At 42.7% G+C, this 22819-nt stretch overlaps 1 protein-coding gene across 1 annotated transcript in view; it reads right to left on the bottom strand.

The window, feature by feature from the left end:
* Positions 1 to 16341: 16341 nt before the first annotated feature.
* nherf1b (NHERF family PDZ scaffold protein 1b) overlaps positions 16342 to 22819 on the bottom strand; it is a 60871-nt gene continuing 54393 nt past the window's right edge. Inside the window, exons 3-6 of the mRNA XM_015945946.3 lie at positions 22331 to 22484; positions 18239 to 18282; positions 16782 to 16901; positions 16342 to 16701 (exon numbers count right to left, since the gene is read on the bottom strand). Of these exons, the coding sequence (XP_015801432.3) occupies positions 16564 to 16701; positions 16782 to 16901; positions 18239 to 18282; positions 22331 to 22484 (456 nt within the window). The 3' untranslated portion in view covers positions 16342 to 16563. The remainder of the gene's footprint in view (positions 16702 to 16781; positions 16902 to 18238; positions 18283 to 22330; positions 22485 to 22819) is intronic.

Genomic DNA, 22819 nt, shown 5'->3' with positions numbered 1-22819 from the left:
AATCGTGCTGCAGACAAGTGTGGTCAATAATTGGGCACATAAGTGCATCTTTGTTAAAATTTAAATATTCTGCCTAAAACAGTGTTGCACCGTCGTCAGGTAAAAACTCTGCACTGCATTAGAATTTAAATCTGCCGTCGCTATTGGCTAAGAGGCACACTATGATGTTAGATGGTACATTATGATGTCACAATGTCGTGAGTGTGTGTATTTGTTAGCGGCTCCATCCTCTCGGTCTGCTGGGCAACAGCATTTGTTGCATTTTTCAAACAGGAAGTGGGAGTTGAGTAAGAAACTGGTAGGGGGTGACTTGCTCTTTAAAATGACTTAATGCATAACTTTGCAAACACCCGATTCTTGAGATGCTGAAGGTCCTGCTTCAGCAGAACAACGATGAACACCCTAACATCCAAAGAGGTTCAAATGAAGGCAACTGAACTTCTTTTGTCCTTGAAGACGTTTTGCTTCTCATCTAAGGAGCTTTGTCAGTAGAATACCATGGATGACTGAGCGCTCCACCGGCAAACACCCTAATGTGCGTCTGTAGTCATGTCTAAAACTTTTGCTGTTTAAAAAAAATGAAAGCTGTGACAAATTTTCGCGGGAATGGAAAACATTTTACTCGGAAAACCTCAGCAGCTTCGGCCTACTTGTGCAAAATTGAATAATGAAGAAAACGTGTGAAATCTGCAGGATGTTTTGTTTGTTACGATTGTTTCCTTTAACCCTTTAATTTGGGTTTTTGCACCTGTTTCATTGAAATTATATCCAGCCTCAAATTTCACCTATGAGGTTAATTTTCTTATTTTCTTGCACAGATTGTTAGTTCACGTTTATTTTATTTTATGCTAGAAAAGTTCTAAGTTCATGGTTGTGTTTTTACAACCAACAGGAAAATTCTTATGTTAATTAGAAAATGAGCAAATGTCCTCGGTGTGTCCCCCTCGGTGCATTGGCGCAGCTCCCTTTGGTTGGAGTAGTTTGGCATCCAGAGTATATTTAACCCTGTGGCTCCCCTGCTGGACGGTCCCTCCATATACGGTGCTGAGCTCCGAGTGGAGAAACAGTCGATGACAGGGTGATGGAGGAGGATTTTCAAGTAAGAAGCTGAAGTAGAGACAGAACACGGGAGGTTAAAAAATAACTTTATTGTTTTTTATCGATCAGCTGCTCATTACTTCTTAGTTTCTCCAGGCAGACTCACACTGGAGAATGAAACTCACACGCTCCTCAAAATCTAACCTAGAGACTTGTCTTCATCTTAAGTGAGGAAAATGTGACAGAAGAAGAAACGGCTGCATGCCATGATCAGGAGGCAGTAAGTGTAACAGCGGCCATGTGAGAGGAGCTCTGTGTGACCTTGCAGACACAAGTGTAAACATTTCTGAGCATGTCACAGAGTGTTCAAGAGACACACACACATGCAGTCAGACAGTGTGGTACGTATCAGACAATTTGTGTTATTAGTGAGGATTGTCCTTTGTTATTTTCATAAAAAGAGTGCATGTGTGTGTGTGTGTGCGCGCGCGTGTGCGCATGTGTGTGTATGTGTGTGCGTGTGTGTGTGTGAGCGACAGGTGCTTCACTGGAATGGTGCTAAGCTGTAAGTGTTTTCCCAACCCGAGCCCTATTCCTGGTGTACACACACACACACACACACACACACACACACACACACACACACACACACACACACACACACACACACACACACACACACACACACACACACACACACTGCTATCCTAAAAACCCTCCGTTACTCTCTGTTTTACAGTTTCTCGTTAAACCGTTGAACCAAACATAAGACACAAATAGTTTTAGTGTATTTTCATTTTGTCCTCCGTGTGACTCATCCTCATAAGAATCTGTTAGCAAGGCCTTGGGGCTACGAGTCGATTTTACAAAACGAGTCAACCTGGAATCGTCAAAAGGGACTTGTGTGGTGGACGTTGATTTTTGTGTGATGCTAAAAAGCATTTAGCTGTTTTCAGGGACGTTTGCTGTAAAAGCTAAAGCAAGAGATGAACGGATAGAAAATGTGACATTCAAAAATAACAGAAGTAGAAACTACATATAGATCATTTTAAGAGTGTCAAAGCAGCCAAAAGTGTAATAATTTAAGCTCAGAAAACAATTTCAATTAATAAACTGTAAAAAAAGAAGAAGAAAAAAGTAAAGCTTAAACAAAAATGCTTAAGCTGTCGCCAATGGCTTATCAGCGTCACCATAGTAACCACTCACCTGTATGTCTCACTTCTTGACACTAAACTAAGTTCACACGGCAGGATTTAAAAAGTGTCGGATTATTTTCAAAACATGAGAGACCCCAGCAACATGGCAAAAACGACACTCTACAAACAAAAATCACACATGAACACTCCCAGGGGAGAGGTAGGAAGCGAGTTTCTGTCGCCTCACATGCCACATTTGATAAGCAGCATGCTTGTTTCTCCTCAAAAACAGGACAAAGACAATCTGACATGTTGAAAATCCCTGATTTATCCTTGAGGTGCTTCCTAGCAGACCAGAGTTATTGTAACACACCACATATAGCAGGATTATCTGATAAGATTATCTTTAGAGCCTTCATGGTAATCAGGTGTGCACTTATTGTTCTATATTGATTGTTGCATCTTCAGTTCCAGTTTAGAAGAGAATGTTTTGAGCTAAATTATCACTGAAAAGAGAAACGGTGTACACAGAACACACATGTTTCTTTTTAAGTATAATTAGCATTTTTTTCCACTTATACTCAAATAAGACAGATAAAAAGCTAAAACACTTTAAAAGCAACTTTTCTAAACATGGTTGCTACTCTTAAGCACAAGGGTGGCTTCGTCATGATTAGGGCTCATGTTACGCTTCCTTGTAAACAGTTTCCTATCTCCTTCATTGGGTGTTTTTCTTTCTGACTGATGACAATGTTCAAATAAATGCAGCAGTAAGAAGATATTTTCACTGCTAAAAGAAATAATGCGTTTAACGTAATGTGAAATAGTTTTGCCTACGATGGGACATTTTCAGTTATAGTAAAGAAAGTAAATTAGTTTCTAACATAATTATCCTAAACACCTCAAAATCTCCACTTACGTGGAGAAGCAGAGATCTTTTAGATCTTGTTGTGGTATTCAAACTCCCAGCGTGCTAAAAATGTACGTATAAAATCAAAAGTACTTGTTTTAAAAGCATAATTTTGCAGAAAGGTTGGGACAAACTTATGAAAGTGGTACTGGAGTCATGACTCAGGAAGACCGTTTCTCTCATCGATGGTGGTGCTGTCGGCCACTTGCGGTTTATTCCTGCAGCCAGAGTCGGGACAGAGCTGAAGCCAGGACCGAGGCATACGAATCACCTGTAGTATGCGTGGAGTTCGATTACCGCACAGGGGCTGGAACCAGAAGTGAGCGGCGATGAAAGAGCAGCCAAGTAAATAATAAAACATGGAGTCCATTGCAGCTGCTCTGGAGCAGAGAGACAGAGAACAATGTCAACAGCACCAGGACTGAATGAGATCAGAGTTGACTCTTTGCTTCAACTTTAAATAAACGTTTTAATACCAGATGACTGAAAGCCCGGAAAGTGTGAGAAACTGGTTTGACTGTTCCTGAAGTGAGTTGTAATTGATGGTGAGGGGTCACGAGTAGAAAGGACTTCAAAAATAGTTAGTTGAACACAAGGTCCTGCTTCTCCAGAGCCAGTTGACAACACTTCTATTATTAGTGAGGATTGTCCTTGGTTATTTTCATAAAAGGAGTGTGTGTGTGTGTGTGTGTGTGTGTGTGTGTGTGTGTGTGTGTGTGTGTGTGTGTGTGTGTGTGTGTGTGTGTAATGTGTGACGCATGAGCAAAGTGAGACCTGAGACCGCTGTAACAGGATCTTCTTCTTGCCTTCTCTGAGAAATTCTCATCCTTTCCGCTTTAATATCCTCTGTCACACACACACACACACACACACACACACACACACACACACACACACACACGCACACGCACACACGCGCACGCACACACACACACACACGCACATTGTCTATTTTCAGGTTTGAAGGGACAGTTCTGTCGGCTCCTTGTCTCACCCCCCAGCTGCATGCCTTACAAGGACCCCCTTGGTGGACACAGTTGCTTAGCAACCAGCAATGTTTACACCTAAGCTGTGAAGGGCCAGAGCGCACGACCCACACCTGCCCTTAATCTTCTTCATCATCGACGTCATCGTCCACCACTCTTCTTGTCATCATCATGGTTATGTGGAGCAGTAGAGTAGGTGTGAAGCTGGATCTTTGTTTCCTGGTAGTTTGAATCAAAACTCAGGAAGTCTAGCTAAATAAATTATGAAACCGACATGATGTTTAGTTTGACTATTCTCTCTGAAACGATGAATTTGTATTTACTCAAGTTATCTTATTAGATTGTAAAATACTTCAATTCAGTTCAGTTTATTTATATATCATCAAATCGCTACAAGAGTCGTCTCAAGGACCTTCACACAGTAACCAGTCCAATACAGGTCAGTTCATTGAGCCAATCAGTAAAGAGTTTCCTATATAAGGAACCTGGCAGATTACATCAAGTCACTGACTAGTGTCAGTGTCTTTACAGCAATCCTCATATGAAGCAAGCATGCAGCGACAGTGGAGAGGAAAACTCCCTTTTAACAGGAAGAAACCTCCAGAGGATCCTGGCTCAGTATAAGCAGCCATCCTCCACGACTCACTGGGGATCGAGAAGACAGAGCAGACACACACACACACACACACACACACACACACACACACACACGCACACGCACAAAACGCACGCACGCACGCAAGCACGCACGCACGCACACACACACACACACACACACACACACACACACACACACACACACACACACGTTCAGTTTAGGCTCCATCCTGATTGTACCTCACCAGCAAAAGTAGAAATGAAGACAACTGGCTCCTCTAACAGTTAATTTTTGAGAGTTCATTTTATAAATCAGTCTTATTAAGGGACCCTGCACCAAAAGGGCTTCTTCTTTTTCTTCACCAGAGATTTTTTCTCTTTATTATTCTTCCGCAGACGTTAATGTGGCTCAAACAGCAGCGTGCACCCCGACAAATTACACATCAAAACGAACGGCTCGACCGTGGATGGTGTGCTATTACTGTTCTAAGTGTTTTGATTTACCATGGCAAAATTATTAGCAAAAAACATCAAAAGATTTTTCGTTTTGAGTGTGTGCCACTTTAAATTTGCATAATTAATCAATTATTAATGTGACTCGAACAGCAGCACACCCCCTCACAGATCATACATTAAAAACAAGTGGCTCGGTTGCAGGAGGTGTTACTTTTCTATGCGTTTCGATCTACCATGAAGAAATGATTAGCAAAAAACATTGAACTTTTAAAATTTTTGAATGTGTGTGTTTCAGTGTGCCAGCCAGTTAAAACACTCATGCTTCATGTGCAGCCACTTACTCTTCTTCACTGGAGGAAATTATGACTTGATTGGGAGAGTGTATCCCCACCATAGACACATCAAAACGACCAGCTCGGCTGTGGAGAGTGTGGCATGTCTGGAACGATACCCAGTTGGCACTAAGGGGCCTAAAGTGTGCCAAGAAGACATCCCCCACACCATTACACTACCACCACCAGCCTGCACAGTGTTAACAAGGCATGATGGATCCATGTCTCGTTCTGTTTACGCCAAATTCTGACTCAACCATTTGAGTGTCTCAACAGAAATCGAGACTCATCAGAACAGACAACTTTTTTCACGTATTTAACTGTCCAATTTTGGTGAGCTGGTGCAAACTGTAGTCTCTTTTTCCTGTTTGTAGTGGAGATGAGTGGTACCCGGTGGGGTCTTCTGTTGTTGTAGCCCATCCGCCTCAAGGTTGTGGTTGTTGTGGCTTCACAAAGGCTTTGCTGCGCTCCTCGGGTGTAAGGAGTGGTTATTTCAGTCAAAGTTGTTTTTCTATCAGCTTGAATCAGTCGGCCCATTCACCTCTGACCTCTAGCATCAACAAGGCATTTTCGCCCACAGGACTGCCGCATACTGGATGTTTTTCCCCTTTCACACCATTATTTGTAAACCCTAGAAATGGTTGTGTGGAAATCCCAGTAACTGAGCAGATTGTCTGGCACCAACAACCAAGCCACGCTCAAAAGAGCTTAAATCCCCTTTTTTGTTCCCATTCTGACATTCAGTTTGGAGTTCAGGAGTTTGTCTTGACCAGGCCCACACACCTAAATGCATTGAAGCAACTGCCATTTGATTGGTTGATTAGACAATTGCATTAAGGAAAAGCTGAACATGTGTTCCTAATAATCCTTTAAGTGACTGGATATCTATAATAAAATCAAACTAACTGTAATGAAATTGGTCCAAGAACCAATCATATAGCAGAAAAAACTGTTAGAGCTTAGATCTTAGAGTGATTTTCTGCAGTTGTAGACACCAGAATGCCATGGTGGTTTATTTAGAAATAATTTAGAGGAAGTGTTTCTATTCATTAGCTTTTGAAACTTTATAAACCCAGTTTCCTCTTCTCTTTCTACTCCCCCTCCATCTCCTCATGATATTTCCAAGAGAAACATATTTAAAGCTGCATTAAAGATAAGGATGCTAAAGCATTCTCTTCTAAATAGAAAAAAGAAGAAAATTGCAGTACCATCCCTGAGGCAATCTGCCCCCCCCCCCCCCAATCTTCCCCTTAGTTGCTAAAGTTTTAAGAATCTAGAGTGTTGTACTAGATTTGGCCAGCAGACGGCGCAATTTCCTCATTATTTCAATGCAACAAAGCAGTTCAGATAGCATAGCAGCTGGTGCATAAATACAGCTTAATTTAGTTTCAGCTAAATAATGAAATAAAATGACTCTTAGAGCAATTTTCCTCTGCTGTAAACACCAAATTGCCATTGCGGTTCATTTTTAAATTATTTAGAAAAATTGTTTGTATTCAGTAATTTCTGAAACTTTATAAATCCAGTTTCTTCTTTTCTTTCTACTCCTCCATATTTCCAAGAGGACAACAAGAAAAAAAAAAAGGATCAGAGATGGGGGAAGGGTAAATTTACTGGGTGTTACGTCCCCGACAGGAGATGTTAAAATGTGAAGGAGGGGGTAACATAAGAATTGTGACAGTGGATTTAAAATGGGTTTAATTGTTTGTAAAATGTTCTAAAAACGAGCAAACAGATGGCGAGCATTTTAGAAATAATGCAAAACAAACTAAATCAAGACTAACAGGTTAACATTTAAAGGATGAATTATAAACATTAAAACACCTGGTTAAAACTTTGTTACAAGTTTTACCGAAACAGAAGGTGCTTTAAAACACAAGTTGATAATAAAAACCGATGTACAACAAAAACACAGTGTTTCAAAATCCCAAAGTCGGTAAACTATGATGTTAACCTTAAAACGAAGAACATCAAAAGATCCCTCCGGATCATCTAGGAGCTTCAACCTTTGAAAGCTCATAACTCAGAGTTAACACCTTAAAGTGAACTCATCTCAAACGAAGGGGTTGAAACCAAAACGAGACCTGGAGGACAGCAGAACCCCTGCACTGCTGCCTCCCAGACTTCTTCTTCTTCTTTTGGAGGTTTAATGGCGGTTGGCAAACAACCAATGGTGCATTACCGCCACCAACTAGTGTGGAGTGTGGTCTGGAACAGCAGCCTCAAAACAAAACCAAACAGGGAAAGAGGAAAAAAAAAAACCTCTAAGTCTCCCAAACACCCTTGTCTCTCTCAAAAACCGAAATAAAATCTGAAAACAGTCACTCCTTGAATTTTGTCTCAATAAATGAACAAGATCCAATCTCACGTTCAGCTGACCAAGAGTGTGAACCATCGTCCTCCTTTCCGCCTGATATTTCTGGCATTGTAATATAACATGACCTATTGTTTCGTCTTCTCCACAATAATCACATTTCCCTGTATCATGTTTCCCTATCATGAATAATGTTTTATTTAACCCAGTAAGTCCAAACCTTAGCCTAGCAATGATCACCTCCTCTCTCCTACTCCGTCCAGTGTTTCTCATTTCTCCTACTCTTCTTTGAATGTCATACAACCATCTTCCCCTCCTTTCCTCCTCCCAATGTTTTTGCCATTTCTTCTTCATTTCTTGCCTTATTATGCTCTTGATCTCTCTTTGACAATAGTGAATATCCAACTGAACCGATGCAGCTATTGTTGCTTCCTTAGCCAACCCATCGACCTCTTCATTACCTCCGACTCCACAATGAGCCAGAATCCTTAAAAAATGTATTACAAGTCCCATCATGCTTATCCTGTAAAGTGTCAGCTGAATCTCTAGTTGCCTCCCAGACTGCTGATAGCACAGCCTCTTTATCCCAGGTGTTGGTCATCAGAAGAATTAGGATCAGTTGTGCTCCTCTGCAGCCTGGAAGAGAGGAGGAGGAGGGGTGGTGTCAGGCCGATCACTGGGGCTGGGTGATCCTGGCTCCTGGATCTCACTGGCCAGGCTAGTAGCCGTAACACTGGGTTTAAGACTCAGAAACAAGGACTTATGTGACGGCTTCCTCTTGTTGTCCGTCCAGGGTTATTGGAGTTGCCTCAAATCACCGCACACATACAATCAGGCCACAGACACAGGACTGTCCTTCAGAGCTTTTTACTGGCAGGATCTGATGTAAAAACAAGCACACAATAATACATCAGTGTGTGTGCGCTGCAACTGCATACAACGGTCTCCACCAGCTTTCATTACTGCTTTTCCTTTTTTTTCCATCATATGATCGTATAGTGGCATTTAATAACAACAGCAATATATTAATTTAACAACTTGCATTTCAGAGCAATACATACTTTCTTTTTGATAAAACATATAAAATAGTTAATAGTACCAACAATGACAGCGCAGCCGCCGACAGTTGAAACAGTTAACTGCCATCAGTAGGTATAACAGTCAACTGCCACCGGCAGTTGAAACAATAAAACATTTACAAATCATATTTTTACCAAACACATCTGAACGTACCTGATGTAAAAACAAGCACACAATAATACATCAGTGTGTGTGCGCTGCAACTGCATACAACGGTCTGTTCAAGGCAAAAAGAAAAAACCCAAACATTACTAAAAGGACTGAAAAGCTAGCTTCCATTAGTGTGAATCTCGTCTATAAAGTTATTAATTTAATGCAAACACAGCTAACCTTTTTCAAAATATGCTCTAACAACACTTAAATATCTGTAACAAGTCCTATTGATATATTAATTAAAGGTTAAAATGACTTAAAGTGCAGAGCGGCTTCACAGTACACCTACCTCCACCAGCTTTCATTACTGCTTTGGTGGGAGGGGCTGTGAATGCGCCTGAAGGACCCGTTGCATGCAGTTGCGCCTAACCACCAGTAGGCGGCTCCAAAAACACAAACAATCACTGCACATTACTTTTGGTGAAATTCACATTTTCATCTCTGTTACACTTAACCTGTGCTGACAGGGCATGGTCTTGGCGAACTTTCTTAGCCGAGAGGCCTTTAGCATGTGAAGGTTTACGGAACTTAAGCTACCTTCCTGGGACTTGAGTCCAGGGTTCCCTGAGGCAACCTGCTCTCCACCGCAGCCAGCCTTGCAGATCTCTCTGCCAGTGGCATGCAGGCACAGACAACACAGGCGTCTTCGGCGAGAGCTTCCCTCAAATGTCCAATCTCAAGACAGAAGGGGTATAACATGTGTCCATCTTCTGGCCCCAACGAGGCCGAGCAGCTGCCACAGCTGTTCACCAGCAACACCATGGTGCACACACACACACAGCTGCTGGGGTTAAACACCACCACCAGACAACAATCCAAGGCACGGAGCAAAGTAAATGCTCACCGCTGAACAGTAAACATGGCACAGGGCGATCCACTTGCCGTAGGGCAGGGGTCCTCAATTATAATGGTCCGAGGGCCACTCACAAAAAAGACCCAGAAGCAAGAGGGCCGGACGGGGGTTGTGCTGCTGCTGTTTGGATCGCTGGCTGTAATTCACATAACACACAAGCTTGCAATATATAGAAGGACAACACCTGTCCCCCTCCAGCTCGGCTGTGTGACTGCACTAACCTGTCCTGTGTGACCCTCACCATGTAACCCTCATGTCCATGCTGTCTCTGGAGCAGCAGATAGGTAACAAGATCTCCTGTAACTTCAAATGAACCAAAGCTTCCTCCCAGTTTCTCTTCAAGTTGAATTTAACATCAGTTTATCATCATGAAACAAAAGAATAAAGTGGAACAAGAACTTCTATCATCTATTTATCTCTACTTTTAACTTCTCCGTGTCCCTAAACAAGAGACAGTTTACGCTGCTGCCGCCATCACTGACCCCGCTCCCCCCAAGACTGGATCTCCTCACATCACAACACTCAGTCTGACTGAGCGCTTCCAGAAGAAATAATAATGAAATTATGAAAATAATAACGCACGTTTGAAGGATCTCTCTCTCTCTCTCTCTCTCTCTCTCTCTCTCTCTCTCTCTCTCTCAGTCACTGATAACGCGAGCGGAACGCACCTCATGACAACCCGCTCAATTAACACAATTCACGGCCCAAATCCAACAGAAACGATCTGGCTGATTCGGTCTCAGGTTACAACTCCAGCGTTCAGCCCTGCAGTACCACATAAATGCGGACCAAAGTTTCCTACCCGGTAAATGTGGAGAACACCCACTCTAACAAATGTGGATGCTACACTAGCGCCGCCGTTAAAATAACAAGACCCCATTCCACTACAAATGATTATGGCGTACTCTTCTATGATGCAGAATCATGTATGCTCGCATCTCATGCATTGATTATTTGATTATTTTCCTCAGCTCTATCTATCATACACCTCCCGGTCGGCCGTCAGGGGTGGGGGTGGGAGGTGCGCATGGGGTTTGGGGGCCACAAAGAGAGGGCTGCGGGCCGGACGTGGCCCGCGGGCTGCTAATTGAGTATCATTGCATTAGAGCCTTCACACAAGGCGATCAGCGACACAAGCACTGAGATGACTTGTACACTAGCACGGAGCAGGAGCGATCGCCGTCCCACTAAGCTAGCACACAACGTGCCATGGTGCAACGCCATGATGCCACGAGGGTAGCACCAACTCCTACAGGTAAGAATACTTACGTGAAACTCACGGAGCATAAAATGAGCCAGGCCGTGTTTTGCATTCTCTGGAGGACACAGAGACACGCAACTCCAACCAATGGTTTCGAGGCTACAGGCGAGAGCGACGATATGTCCAAAAAGTTTCCAGCCAAACCTCTGCAGGAAGCGAGAACAGAAAAAAGGACTGAGGTACCGTGGCATGGGGTATATATAGGTCCCATCTCAATACTCGCACTGCGCCCTGCGGTCTTCAGCAAAGTGCACTTGGAGAAAGTGTGCTGTAAGTCTTCGAGTGCGTAGTACACAAGTGTGCAAATATTTGCAGAACTGAGACAGGGAGCATTGCGTCATCGATCACAACGCATGCCGGGATGCTGGTCGCTGTGACACTTTCTTCTAAAACCTTTATTAACAACTTTTAAACAAACAGCCAAACAGTTATTTGAAATAAATTTACATTTATCGCTACTTTGTCTAAAAGTTTTAGAGCATGAACTAATCATCCTAAAATTAACAAATTTCATTAGAAAATACGTGTTTCAGAAAAGGAACTTGAGCCTTTTCTCCAGCAGCAATGACTTGCGTGTAATACCCTCAACCGAGGTCTCCATCCCTGCGGACTTGGGTGAAGCGCAGATCAAGGGTGCAATGGGGGCGTGGTCAACTTCCGCTCTTGAGAATCGGGACACCCTACGCACTCGCTCCCCTGGCCGGGAACGCGCAAATGAAGGGCGCAAGGGTGGAAGTGCAAGTATTGGGATTGGCCATAGACTTCCACCACACCACCTGCTAGCGTGACTTTGTTGGTATAGCTCGACCTCTGTGCTGCGCACACGCAGATATCCAGGTGCTCTGCACCGCCCTCTGGCGGTCAGGAGGAATGCAATAGAACAGTGCAGCTATCTGAAGTTGCCTCTACACTGAACCAGCATGTTTAAAACTGGTACATGAATACAGTTTTATCATTGTTTTAGCTGCCATATGCAGCTGACCTAAATAAAACATATAAATCTCCTATAGACAAAGTGTGTTCACATCAATCAAATCAAACAACAGATTATAAGAAATTAAATGAAAACTTTATTTAGACTGTTACGTATCCAAGTGGTCAATTTACACCTACATGCCGACCACATAATGACCTTTCATTTGCAGACATAAACCCACTATCTATCTGGCCCCCAAATCCGGAAGGTTCTGCTCAGTGCTTGTTTGCATACAAGAAAACATAACAAAATTGTCAAGGTCTCCTGCAAAGGTCCTGCAGTCTCTGGGTAAAGCCAGACTTCAACACTCTTCACTCTGAATAAAGTGAACCTACTGGAGGCCTACATAACTTTATGACTCATAAGCTTAAATAATCATATGTGATGAATGAACAAGATGTTTAAATCAAATGTTTGAATAATCGGTGCTTAAATCAATGAATTAAAATGAGTATTATTCTTGCAGTGATCCATTCATCTACACCAGATCAGTATGTGTTGATTTAACAAGTTAATCATTGTTTACACTCATACACATTACAATAAGATACGTTTTAATGCTAATACTCACCTCACATGAGAGTTTGAAACATTCTCATTCACAGAGTGTTAAAACATCTTTGGACCTGAACAAGCCCTCAAGACATGGCACATCATGATTTGCCAGAAGTCATCAGAATTAAAAGCAATGAGTTTATTAAAACAAGAATTACTTCCCGATTAATTCAGTTTTTGACTCCTGATTCGGCCAAATCGGGAAAGAAGCTTCTTTTGAAACCATCTCCTTTGACCTTCAGTCAAAAGCCTCTGCAACGCTGCAGCTGATAGAGCCCAAACAGCTCTTTTAAGAGCTCCTTCACACCTCAAATCAATTCAAATCAAATCGCTTTTATTGTCACGTCACATGTGCAGGTACACTGGTACAGTACATGTGAGTGAAATTCTTGTGTGCGAGCTTCACAGCAACAGTTGTGCAAAATACAAAATACAATAACGTAAAAACAAGCAAAATTTAAAAAAAGGCTGATCTAAGTAATAATATATATAGTATTTAAGGTATATACATTCCTAAATGTGTGTGCTAAGCATTTTATTTTTTATTTTTCTACGTGTGTGCATGTGAGTGTGTGTATAATGCGTACATACATATTTAACAAATGAATAAAGTAAACAATAAGATAAGAGATATAAAAAGTACAGAGGCTGGTATGTGCAAAACAGTGGCGTTAATGTACAGTATGGAGTGTGTAATGTTGGAGTTTCAGTAGTGAGGGTGAGGTGTCTGAAGTGTTCAGCAGTCTGATGGCCTGATGGAAAAAGCTGTCTCTCAGTCTGCTGGTTCTGGACCGGATGCTGCAGAACCTCCTTCCTGATGGAAGTAGTCTGAACAGTTTATGGCTGGGGTGACTTGAGTCCTTGATGATCCTCCCCGCTTTCCTCAGGCACCGCTTCCTGTAGATGTCCTGGAGGGAGGGACGCTCACCTCCAATAATCCTTTCTGCACACCGCACTACTCTCTGGAGAGCTTTGCAGTTGTAAGCGGTGCTGTTGCCATACCAGGCGGAGATGCATCCAGTGAGGATACTCTCAATGGCACAGCGATAGAAGGTCCTGAGGATGCGGCGGCTCATGCCAAATCTTTTCAGTCTCCTGAGAAAGAAGAGGTGCTGCTGTGCCTTCTTCACTGTATTGTTCGTGTGCACTGATCACGTAAGATCCTCAGTCAGATGAACTCCAAGGAAACGGAAGCTGCTCACCCTCTCCACAGCGTCGCCGTTGATGGTGATGGGGGTGCGTATTCCTCTGCACCTCTGGAAGTCCATTATCATCTCCTTTGTCTCTGTGACGTTGAGGGTGAGACGGTTGTCCTGACACCAGTGGGTCAGGGCGCTGATCTCCTCCCTGTAGGCCTTCTCATCGTCGTTGGTGATGAGACCCACCACTGTGGTGTCGTCCGCATACTTCACAATGATGTTGGAGTTTCTAGTGGCCGTGCAGTCGTGGGTGTAGAGTGAGTACAGGAGAGGGCTCAGCGCACACCCCCTGTGGAGCACCAGTGTTCAGTGTGACGGGGGATGAGGTGGTGCTGCCCAGTCTGACCACCTGGCGTCTGTCAGACAGAAAGTTAAGGATCCAGCTGCAGAGGGACCTGCTCAGTCCTAGATCCTGCAGTTTCCTGTCCAGCTTAAAGGGAACGATGGTGTTGAATGCTGAGCTGTAATCTGCAAACAGCATTCTCACATACTCATTCTCAGACATCTAACCAGCAGACCCCGGGTTGCATCTCATGGCCGGTGAAGATGGACTCAGAGGAAGCTACTAATCTGAGTATTGTGGTTTCGACGTCCGGTGACCTCACCACTCTGACCGCAACCCTCCCGACCGCCGGGAGCAACTAATACCAAGAGTATCGTAGACCTGCATACTGGTGTCTGATGACTTTTGTAAACAAACAACTCTCTAATTTATAACCAAACAACAAATTATTTTACAACCCAGACTTCACAAACTCTCAGATACAAAGAATGGTTTTGCTAAAACATCTAGCTTCCATCACATTAAATCACTCCATATCATTTCATTTCATTTATTTATAAATTACTTCAATTAGCGTCATTCAGATGTAAAAAGTTTGTAGCCAACCAGGAGCGCACATCCTCTAAGGCATCTACAAGCTTTGAGATTGACCCATCGACCCCCCGCTGAAGGGGGAGGTAGATCTGACAGTCGTCAGCATAAAAATGAAAACGCATGCCGAACCGCCGAAGAAGATTCCCCAACGGTAGTAGTAGTGCAAAGTGCCTTGAGACGACTCGTCGTGATTTGGCGCTATATAAATAAACTTGAATTTAATTGAATAGAATCCACCACATCTCATTATTCATATCTTGTCATGTATAATTATTAGTTTAAGGAAAAGAAGTAAATTCATTTTATAAACTATATATTTGACTCCGTCTGAATTAATACGAAGTGTGTTTATGGTCCCTAAAGAAGCAAAGAGCTCTAGAATATTCTGATTAAACATTCAAAGATAAATCAGGTTGATATTTCATATTTGTATGGAATCATCACATTTCTTTGGTCAGAATTAATATGTTGTGTCAATTATGTCACAAATCATCACTACAAGACAAAGAACAGTAAACACACAAAAAGTGCTGCTATTCTGTTACTTTGACTGCATTATATTTATTTATAGTTTATACATGTGTTGTGAAATGTAAATACATCAATGCTTTTCCTGTTCAGAACACAAATGTGTTTCTTTTAAAAATAATTTCTGTCTGAATGAATGTCTCTGCGCGTTTATTAGATGTAGTTGGGTAAGGGTTTTATGTCTGACTAGAAACTCATGCTGGTAAAATGTTGTTTCTAAATCTATTTATTTGATATTAATAACTGAATTAATTTTTAAAAATCCTTAGAAGTTGGATTTACATAAATCATGGCGACGTTTTAATATATTTTAAGAAATCACAAGCAAACACTACCTCAGCCTCAGAAACATCTTTATTTTTTCTCAGATATGACAGCAATAATGTCGTTACAGGCAGGTAAAAGCATATTGCTTGCAATAACAAACCCCTTCCTCTGATGCCTTCACGTATTCAGTTTAAATCACCTTCACCGTGAGGGACATGATCTAAGACGCAGACATATGCGTAAAAATGTCGCCCTAACCCCGTTCATGCAAAACACAAAGTCAAAATGCTCACATGAGCAGCTAAAACAGTTACCGTACAGACTAATAAATGTCATTTACTCATTAAGCAAAGTGGTTCACATTTATTAAAGTATGTATCAAACGTAATTCTGAAATTTAGGTCATAAATCTAAAAATATACATATGTATTTACATGTATAGAACAAGAGCAGAAATGTAAATTTAGAAGTATTTCCAGTCTAAAGCCGTCAGTATCCAAACAAGGCGATCGTCAGTAATTTTTAAAAAAAGAAGAAATAAAAAATACTTCAAAAATCATTTTGTTTTGAAAAGATCCAACATTTGATTAATGTTGCTGATTGTACGGCTGTTTATTTGTGGTCGTTCTGACTGAAGACACGTAGACTTGTTTTGAAATGAAAGTCATTAAACTGCTTCAGGTTTCTACAGCCACCACACGCACACACACACACACACACACACACACACACACACACACGCACACACACACACACACACACACACACACACACACACACACACACACACACACACACACACACACACACACACACACACACACACACTCAGCATGAAGTAAAGTTCTGATGGACTTATCTGGTTAGTAGCACATAAACAATATAACATTTTGGTTATAATAAACACAATAAGAATAGTATACTTTACACGACAGCATTAACCTTCCTCTTGCAACTCTCTCGTAATGCCACAATAATAAAAATCTCTCTCCGTCTCTTGGAAGGGAATAAAAGTGTGTGTGTGATCCAGGTGAAACGGGATGTCCTATAGGTTGCTGAAAAGCTCGTTTTTCTTGGTCCAGTCCATGGGCGGGGCTCTCTTGTTGGAGCGTTTCTGGTGAGTCAACTCTTTGACCTGTTGCAGGGTGAGGTTCAGACCTGGGATGGCCTCTGTGATCGGACCCTGAGGAGCAACGGAATATGCGTTAAAGAGAAGGTTACACTCGTAATTTCTAATCTAATCTTCATCTTTCTGCGACGTACCTCAGGTGGGGTACTTGTGGTCGGGGTTGTGAGCGACGTGTTGGAAGAGGCGTTGGAGGGCGAAGGACTGACAGACACTTTAGAGTTTCTCTCGTCTGCTTTGGCCTCTCTGCTGTTTATCTGTGAACACACACACACACACACACACACACACACACACACACACACACACACACACACACACACACACACACAGTGTAGTAAAGAGGTAGGAGTTCCTGCAGTATCTAAATTCACCACAAGGGGGCAGTCTTAGATTTCAGGTCTTTTGTTTACTTTGAGCTACTCTGCTTTATCAGCATCCACATCTCCAGCTCAGTGACCATAAACTGGTTAAACCTGTTAACATTTCTCTTCTATCTCATCAAAAGTCCATGTTTTTCCCCTAGCAGGTGACCTCGAGCTTCACCTCCACCCTCTCAGCTCTTCAGCCCCCGTTATGTCGCAATCCATCTAACAAGTCGCTCCACTGCTCCTCACGTTGGGTTCCTGAGCAACAGGATGTGCCAGTCGGGCTTCATGCTGCATATCTGCTCAAAACACGGGGATGTGTTTTTTTTAAGTTCTGCAGGCAGAGACTATTTACACTGAGATTGTGCCCTCACAGATCCACCCAAAATGCTCTTATGATGCAAATTACGAGTTAAAGTAATTTAAACAACAAATGCAGAGTTGGTGCTAAAAGCTCGATGATTTAAACATTTGCAGTCGCTTGAAAAACTTGATTCGCTTGACAAAAAAACCTCTTTTCATGATTTGAAATGTCATTAAATTAATCTGTTTCTACCGACACATCCGCCCACTCAGACATTTGTCTGGATTAAAAATGTTTAAATTCATTTTTAAAAGCTGCTCGTTTTCCCCTGGACTGAGTTTGAACTTGAAGTTGAGATATTGCAAAGAGAGTTTTTGCTAAATGCTAAATGTGAGAAAAATCTAAAGACTGGATTAAACCAGATTAGATTATCTTGGATTGAAGGTGTGATCTTTTACGATACGATGTTACGATAAGTTACGATAAAATATGACACTGATAGTTTCTCATACAGCTCATGTCTGTCCGGCTCTTGCTGGGTGGAGTCTGTGTTCGAACAATGAACCCCAAAACGATTAGACAATAGCAGGAAAGCCTGTGCAGCTCGTGTCTGATGAATAACCCGTCTCTCTTCTCGGATGTGGCGCACGTTTAGAAAAAAGAAAAAGAAAAGAGCTGCTTCTTTAGGAGGCGGTGTGACCTTGGCCTTTTGGGTTGTAGTGTGATTACAGGAGGCGTTCTGAACTATTATTGTCCTCGCTGCGGGAAGGAGAGCTCAGATCTGAGAGGAGGGAAGTGACCTCTGTAGGGAAGTGACCTCTGTGGGAGACTCACCATCTTCACTCACTTCAAAGCTCAAATCTCTAACTTGGCTTCAGTTAAAACCAAACACCACTTCAGGACGCTCGGAGACTAATCTTACCTTCTCATCCACGTCTCCGTTAGCGACGGACTCTGGCAGTGGACCTGTGGACAATCACACAAACAGTCACTCACAGACCAGTTAGACTTGGCTCCCATCCGAAAGCGCTCTGGTTTTATCATAAAACACTGATTTCATGACATCACTCCCTCTGACCTTACCTTCCATGCCCTGAAAAGTGCTTTTAGCCTGACGGCGTGCTATTGGGAACACAAATGCGTCCTTCTGAGGTGACCTGAGGTTTGACGCCCTTGCTGTTTGTATGTGAGCCTGTTTGTTCTCCTGACCCTGAGAAGCGACCCTCCATGTCCAGCAGCTCCAGGCTGAGGGACCACTCAGGGCGGGTGCCGTGGAAACCAGACAAAGAGCTGGCCCGTCGAGCTGCATCGGTGTGCCAGTGTGAGTGTAGGCCGCTGGCCTCCGAGCGGCCAGCATGTGGAGTTACTTGGGAAACGCCTCGCTGGAGTCCTTACCCTGCTGAGGGTGCTATTAGCTCTGATCCTGAATATGAAATACCGTGCTAAAATGTTTAAACACCCCTTATTTCTTTAGACGTTGTTTCAAGGGAGCCAGACTCTTTTTACTTTATAAAGTCGTTAAGATTAATAGTTCTTTAAAACCCACTATTGATCACTAAAGAGTTAAAGTCTGCCTCCCGCAAGATAAAGTATAGGAACACAAAGGTGTATTGTCTCACCTACGGACTAATGGAATTAAATTAATCTAAATTAGTTCATTTTTATTTAATCTGGTCTTAAAACAGAGTAGACACAGGCTTTTAAAAAAGCTCCTGGATGTTTTTTCTCCATTTAACCCCAAAATTCCACTAGCTCCGCTCCACTTTCCGCTGCCGCTCGCTTCCGAACTCTAATTATACTGTACCCGCTCTACAACGGCTCCGCACCGGTGCGGAGACCTGAGGTGGGCAAACAAGCATGCGCGGGATTTTCGAGATCTTGCGATACAGTCCGAGCAATAAATGCGGAAGTTAGATCCAAACACCCGTTGTGTGGGAGAAGCATCGAAATGAACTGTTTAATCTGCCCATCATTTGTGTTGAAAGATCAGCAGTGTTTGGATCAACAAAGTGTGACTACTTTGATAGTAGAAACTGTATTTATGGCTTATTTTTGTGCATTTAAAGTTCAGCCGCCATTGATAGTTGTTAAAAGTTGTTAAACCTGTGCATATGAAACAAAAACACTTTTTGTTTATCGATTTATTGTGAAATAACGGAAGTTGTGCTTGCTCCCTTTCCTGTTGGGCGGTTGTGATTTCTGTCCATTGACTGCGGAGGTGCTCCGGCATCCGGCAAAAATAGAATCGATCCTATTTTTGCCAGATGGCGGAACGGCGGGCGGCACATTGCGCCGCACAGACGCAGTAGTGGAACAGCTCTGATTGACTACAACGGGACCGTTTTTGCTGCGGAGTTCGTCCCGGAGCGGAGATAGTGGAATTTTGGGGAAGTCCACATGAAGCTCTTTGTGCCACTAGGGGGCGAGAGCCTCAAACTATCTAAAATACTAGAAAAAGAAGATTCTGAGCTTGGCTGAAGAATCCCCTAAAACTCACATTCATCTTTTATCTTATTTACAAATTTTCTCTCCAATATTAACTGTCACACCAGACGAAATTGCGGTCTCTCATAACAAAAAGATCAGGATAAACTGTTATTTTACCTACGTGGAAATCTACAAGCACTTGCAGACTAAAAACAGTAGGCACCAAGCTCACCGCTGAAGAGCCTGATGGACAACCTGGAACATTCTCTTCACAAGACAAGGTGTCTTCAGTCAGCGGGTACTTCAGATCCTTACAGACCGGGACAGCTAGAAGCATCTACTTACTACAGCTAGTCTCGCTTAGGGATTAATAAAATAATAAGCTGTATGTTTGCATCGCTGACAGTTTTTAATGCATGGGGAGAAACAGCAGTGTTGAACCTACAACCTTCCTGCTGTAACCCCAAAATTCGACTAGCTCCGCTCCGCCCCCGCTTTCCGCTGCCGCTCGCTTCCGAACTCAAATTATACTGTACACGCTCTACAACGGCTCCGCACCGGTGCGGAGACCTGAGGTGCGCAAACAGGCATGCGTGGGACTTTCGAGATCTTGCGATACAGTCCGAGCAATAAATGCGGAAGTTAGATCCAAACACCCGTTGTGTGGGAGAAGCATCGAAATGAACTGTTTAATCTGCCCATCATTTGTGTTGAGAGATCAGCAGTGTTTGGATCAACAAAGTGTGACTTTGATAGTGGAAACTGTATTTATGGCTTACTTTTGTGCATTTAAAGTTCAACCGCCATTGATAGTTGTTAAAAGTTGTTAAACATGTGCATATGAAACAAAAAACGCTTTTTGTTTATCGATTTATTGTGAAATAACGGAAGTTGTGCTTGCTCCGTCTCCTGTTGGGCGGTTGTGATTTCTGTCCATTGACTGCGGAGGTGCTCCGGCATCTGGCAAAAATAGAATCGATCCTATTTTTGTCGGATGGCGGAACGACAGGCAGGGCACTGCGCCACACGGCCACAGTAGTGGAGCAGCTCTGATTGACTACAACGGGACCGTTTTTGCTGCGGAGTTCGTGCCGGAGCGGAGCGGAGATAGTAGAATTTTGGGGTAAGGCATCAGTGCCACACACACTACTCCACTATTACGCTATTCCAGATTTGGTAAAAAACAGAGATTGCTGTATTTGCAGCTCCATTCGTACCACGTCCCACTTTTGAGTTTTTCAGACACCCGCGCCTGCTTTCCCTTTACGCGCTGTAGACAAACAAACTGGAGCTGTTTTTGCAGACTTTAGCTAATTAAATTTGATTCTGTGTGAAACGGATGACATCTGAGACAAAATTGTATTCAAAACCAAGGAAAATACAAATTCTGAGAAACTCTTTAGCCAAGGTAAGAATGTTCTTCCTCTGCTTTTTGCTATGCTGTTAATGTGAACACTCTCTCCACCTAAAGGTGTGGTGCGGTACTTCCGCATTTTCATTTGGATTATTGTAGGCGAGGACATATTCATAGGTGAAGAAAACAGTTTAAAACCTTCTGATAAGATTCAGATTATGTGTGGAGCTAAAATCTAAAAAATTCTAAAAACAAATATTTTTGCCTTTTTGGACTAAAATGTCAAAAATGAAACTATTAGTAAATTTATTACCCTTTTATTATCAACCACATTTTTTTTGTAAAAGCAAATCTTCCAGACATGAAATCTTCCATTTTACCTGAATAAAAACACCAACATGAACATTTCTTGGGTCCCGGGGGAGCTATTTTTAAACATGACAACTTTCTGTATCCTGAGCCGTCCTCCCTTTCCACGCTGGTTGTTGCCATGCCGACAGCTTGTCTGTTTACGTGAATGGTCTCTTGAGGCAGAGTGGCACTAATCTCAGACTGTCTGAGGAGGTTCTGTGCTTTCGAGTGATTGGCCCTGCACACATCAGCTCCCTCTAGTGGTGGTGTTAGGGATTAAACTTGAAACCTCCAACCTTTCTCTTGAGATAAGAAAGAAAAACAATAACTTATCTCTCATACATCACTTGAGTGGATTTGAAGGTTGGATCCTGACTTTGAAAAAAGTTGTTTGACATGAAAACAATGAAACAAAGTCTCCCGTGTCCTTCAGAAGACTGAATTATTCATTTAATCACATTTTTGAGCTGATGAAGGCCATCAGATATAATCCTTGTTTTAAAAACTATCAGACTGTTAGAAGAAGAGAGCTTCCAGTCTAAGTCAGTAAGAGTTAGTCAGTCAGAGCAGTTTGAGCCGTCTGATCTGATGTATTTACGTCTGAAAGATTAACTTTCCCCACAGGGCGTCGACATTAGCAGGGCGAGGGGGCAGGAAGTGGTTTAGTGTTTGTCATCCTCAGCAGCAACACAAAAGTGGGGGAGAGAGTGAGACAGGACAGAAAAGACAGATAAATATAGAAGAAGAAGAGCAGAGGACCTGACAGACTCATCTGCGTAACGGTGAAGACCCTGAAGTGACATCTTGAGAGATAATTACAGTTATTCACCCTGTTACAGCCTCTCTATTGCAGGTGACAGCAAGAAGAAGCAGCTCTCTCACCCGTCAGGTGCTCGGCGGTGGGGGTCACTCTGCATCTCTTGAAGAAGGCATCCGTGTCGGGATCCACCACCAGCAACCGAACCTCGTCACTGCCAGCTCTAATGGCAGCAACCACCTGCGAATGTGTCTTCCCTTCAACCGGGATGTTGTTCACCTGAGAACAGAGAATAAAACAGCTTTAGAGAGGTCATAATATGCAAAACTCTCCTATTGCATGCTTTACTGCTGCCATGTGGGTCTCCACTGCCTCTATAACACTCCAAATATAAAAAAAATCTGTTCATCTATTTGTTTGTCAGTGTTGGGTTTTAGGAATTATGTGCCTAAAATGAGATGTTTCAAAAAGTCTCTGTTTGTGATGTCACAAACGTGGAAATTAGAAAAGGACCACCTCTCACTTGCAAAAGAGCTGCTGATGGAGGTGCAGTGGTTCTACTCTGAGCACCTCCAGGTTATCTGAGCTTCTCAGCTTATAGCAGCCTGAGTGGG

The sequence above is a fragment of the Nothobranchius furzeri genome, chromosome 12 (assembly GCF_043380555.1).
Source record: "Nothobranchius furzeri strain GRZ-AD chromosome 12, NfurGRZ-RIMD1, whole genome shotgun sequence".
In the NCBI taxonomy this organism is placed as follows: Eukaryota; Metazoa; Chordata; class Actinopteri; order Cyprinodontiformes; family Nothobranchiidae; genus Nothobranchius; species Nothobranchius furzeri.
This window is presented reverse-complemented; position numbering and strand designations above follow the sequence as displayed.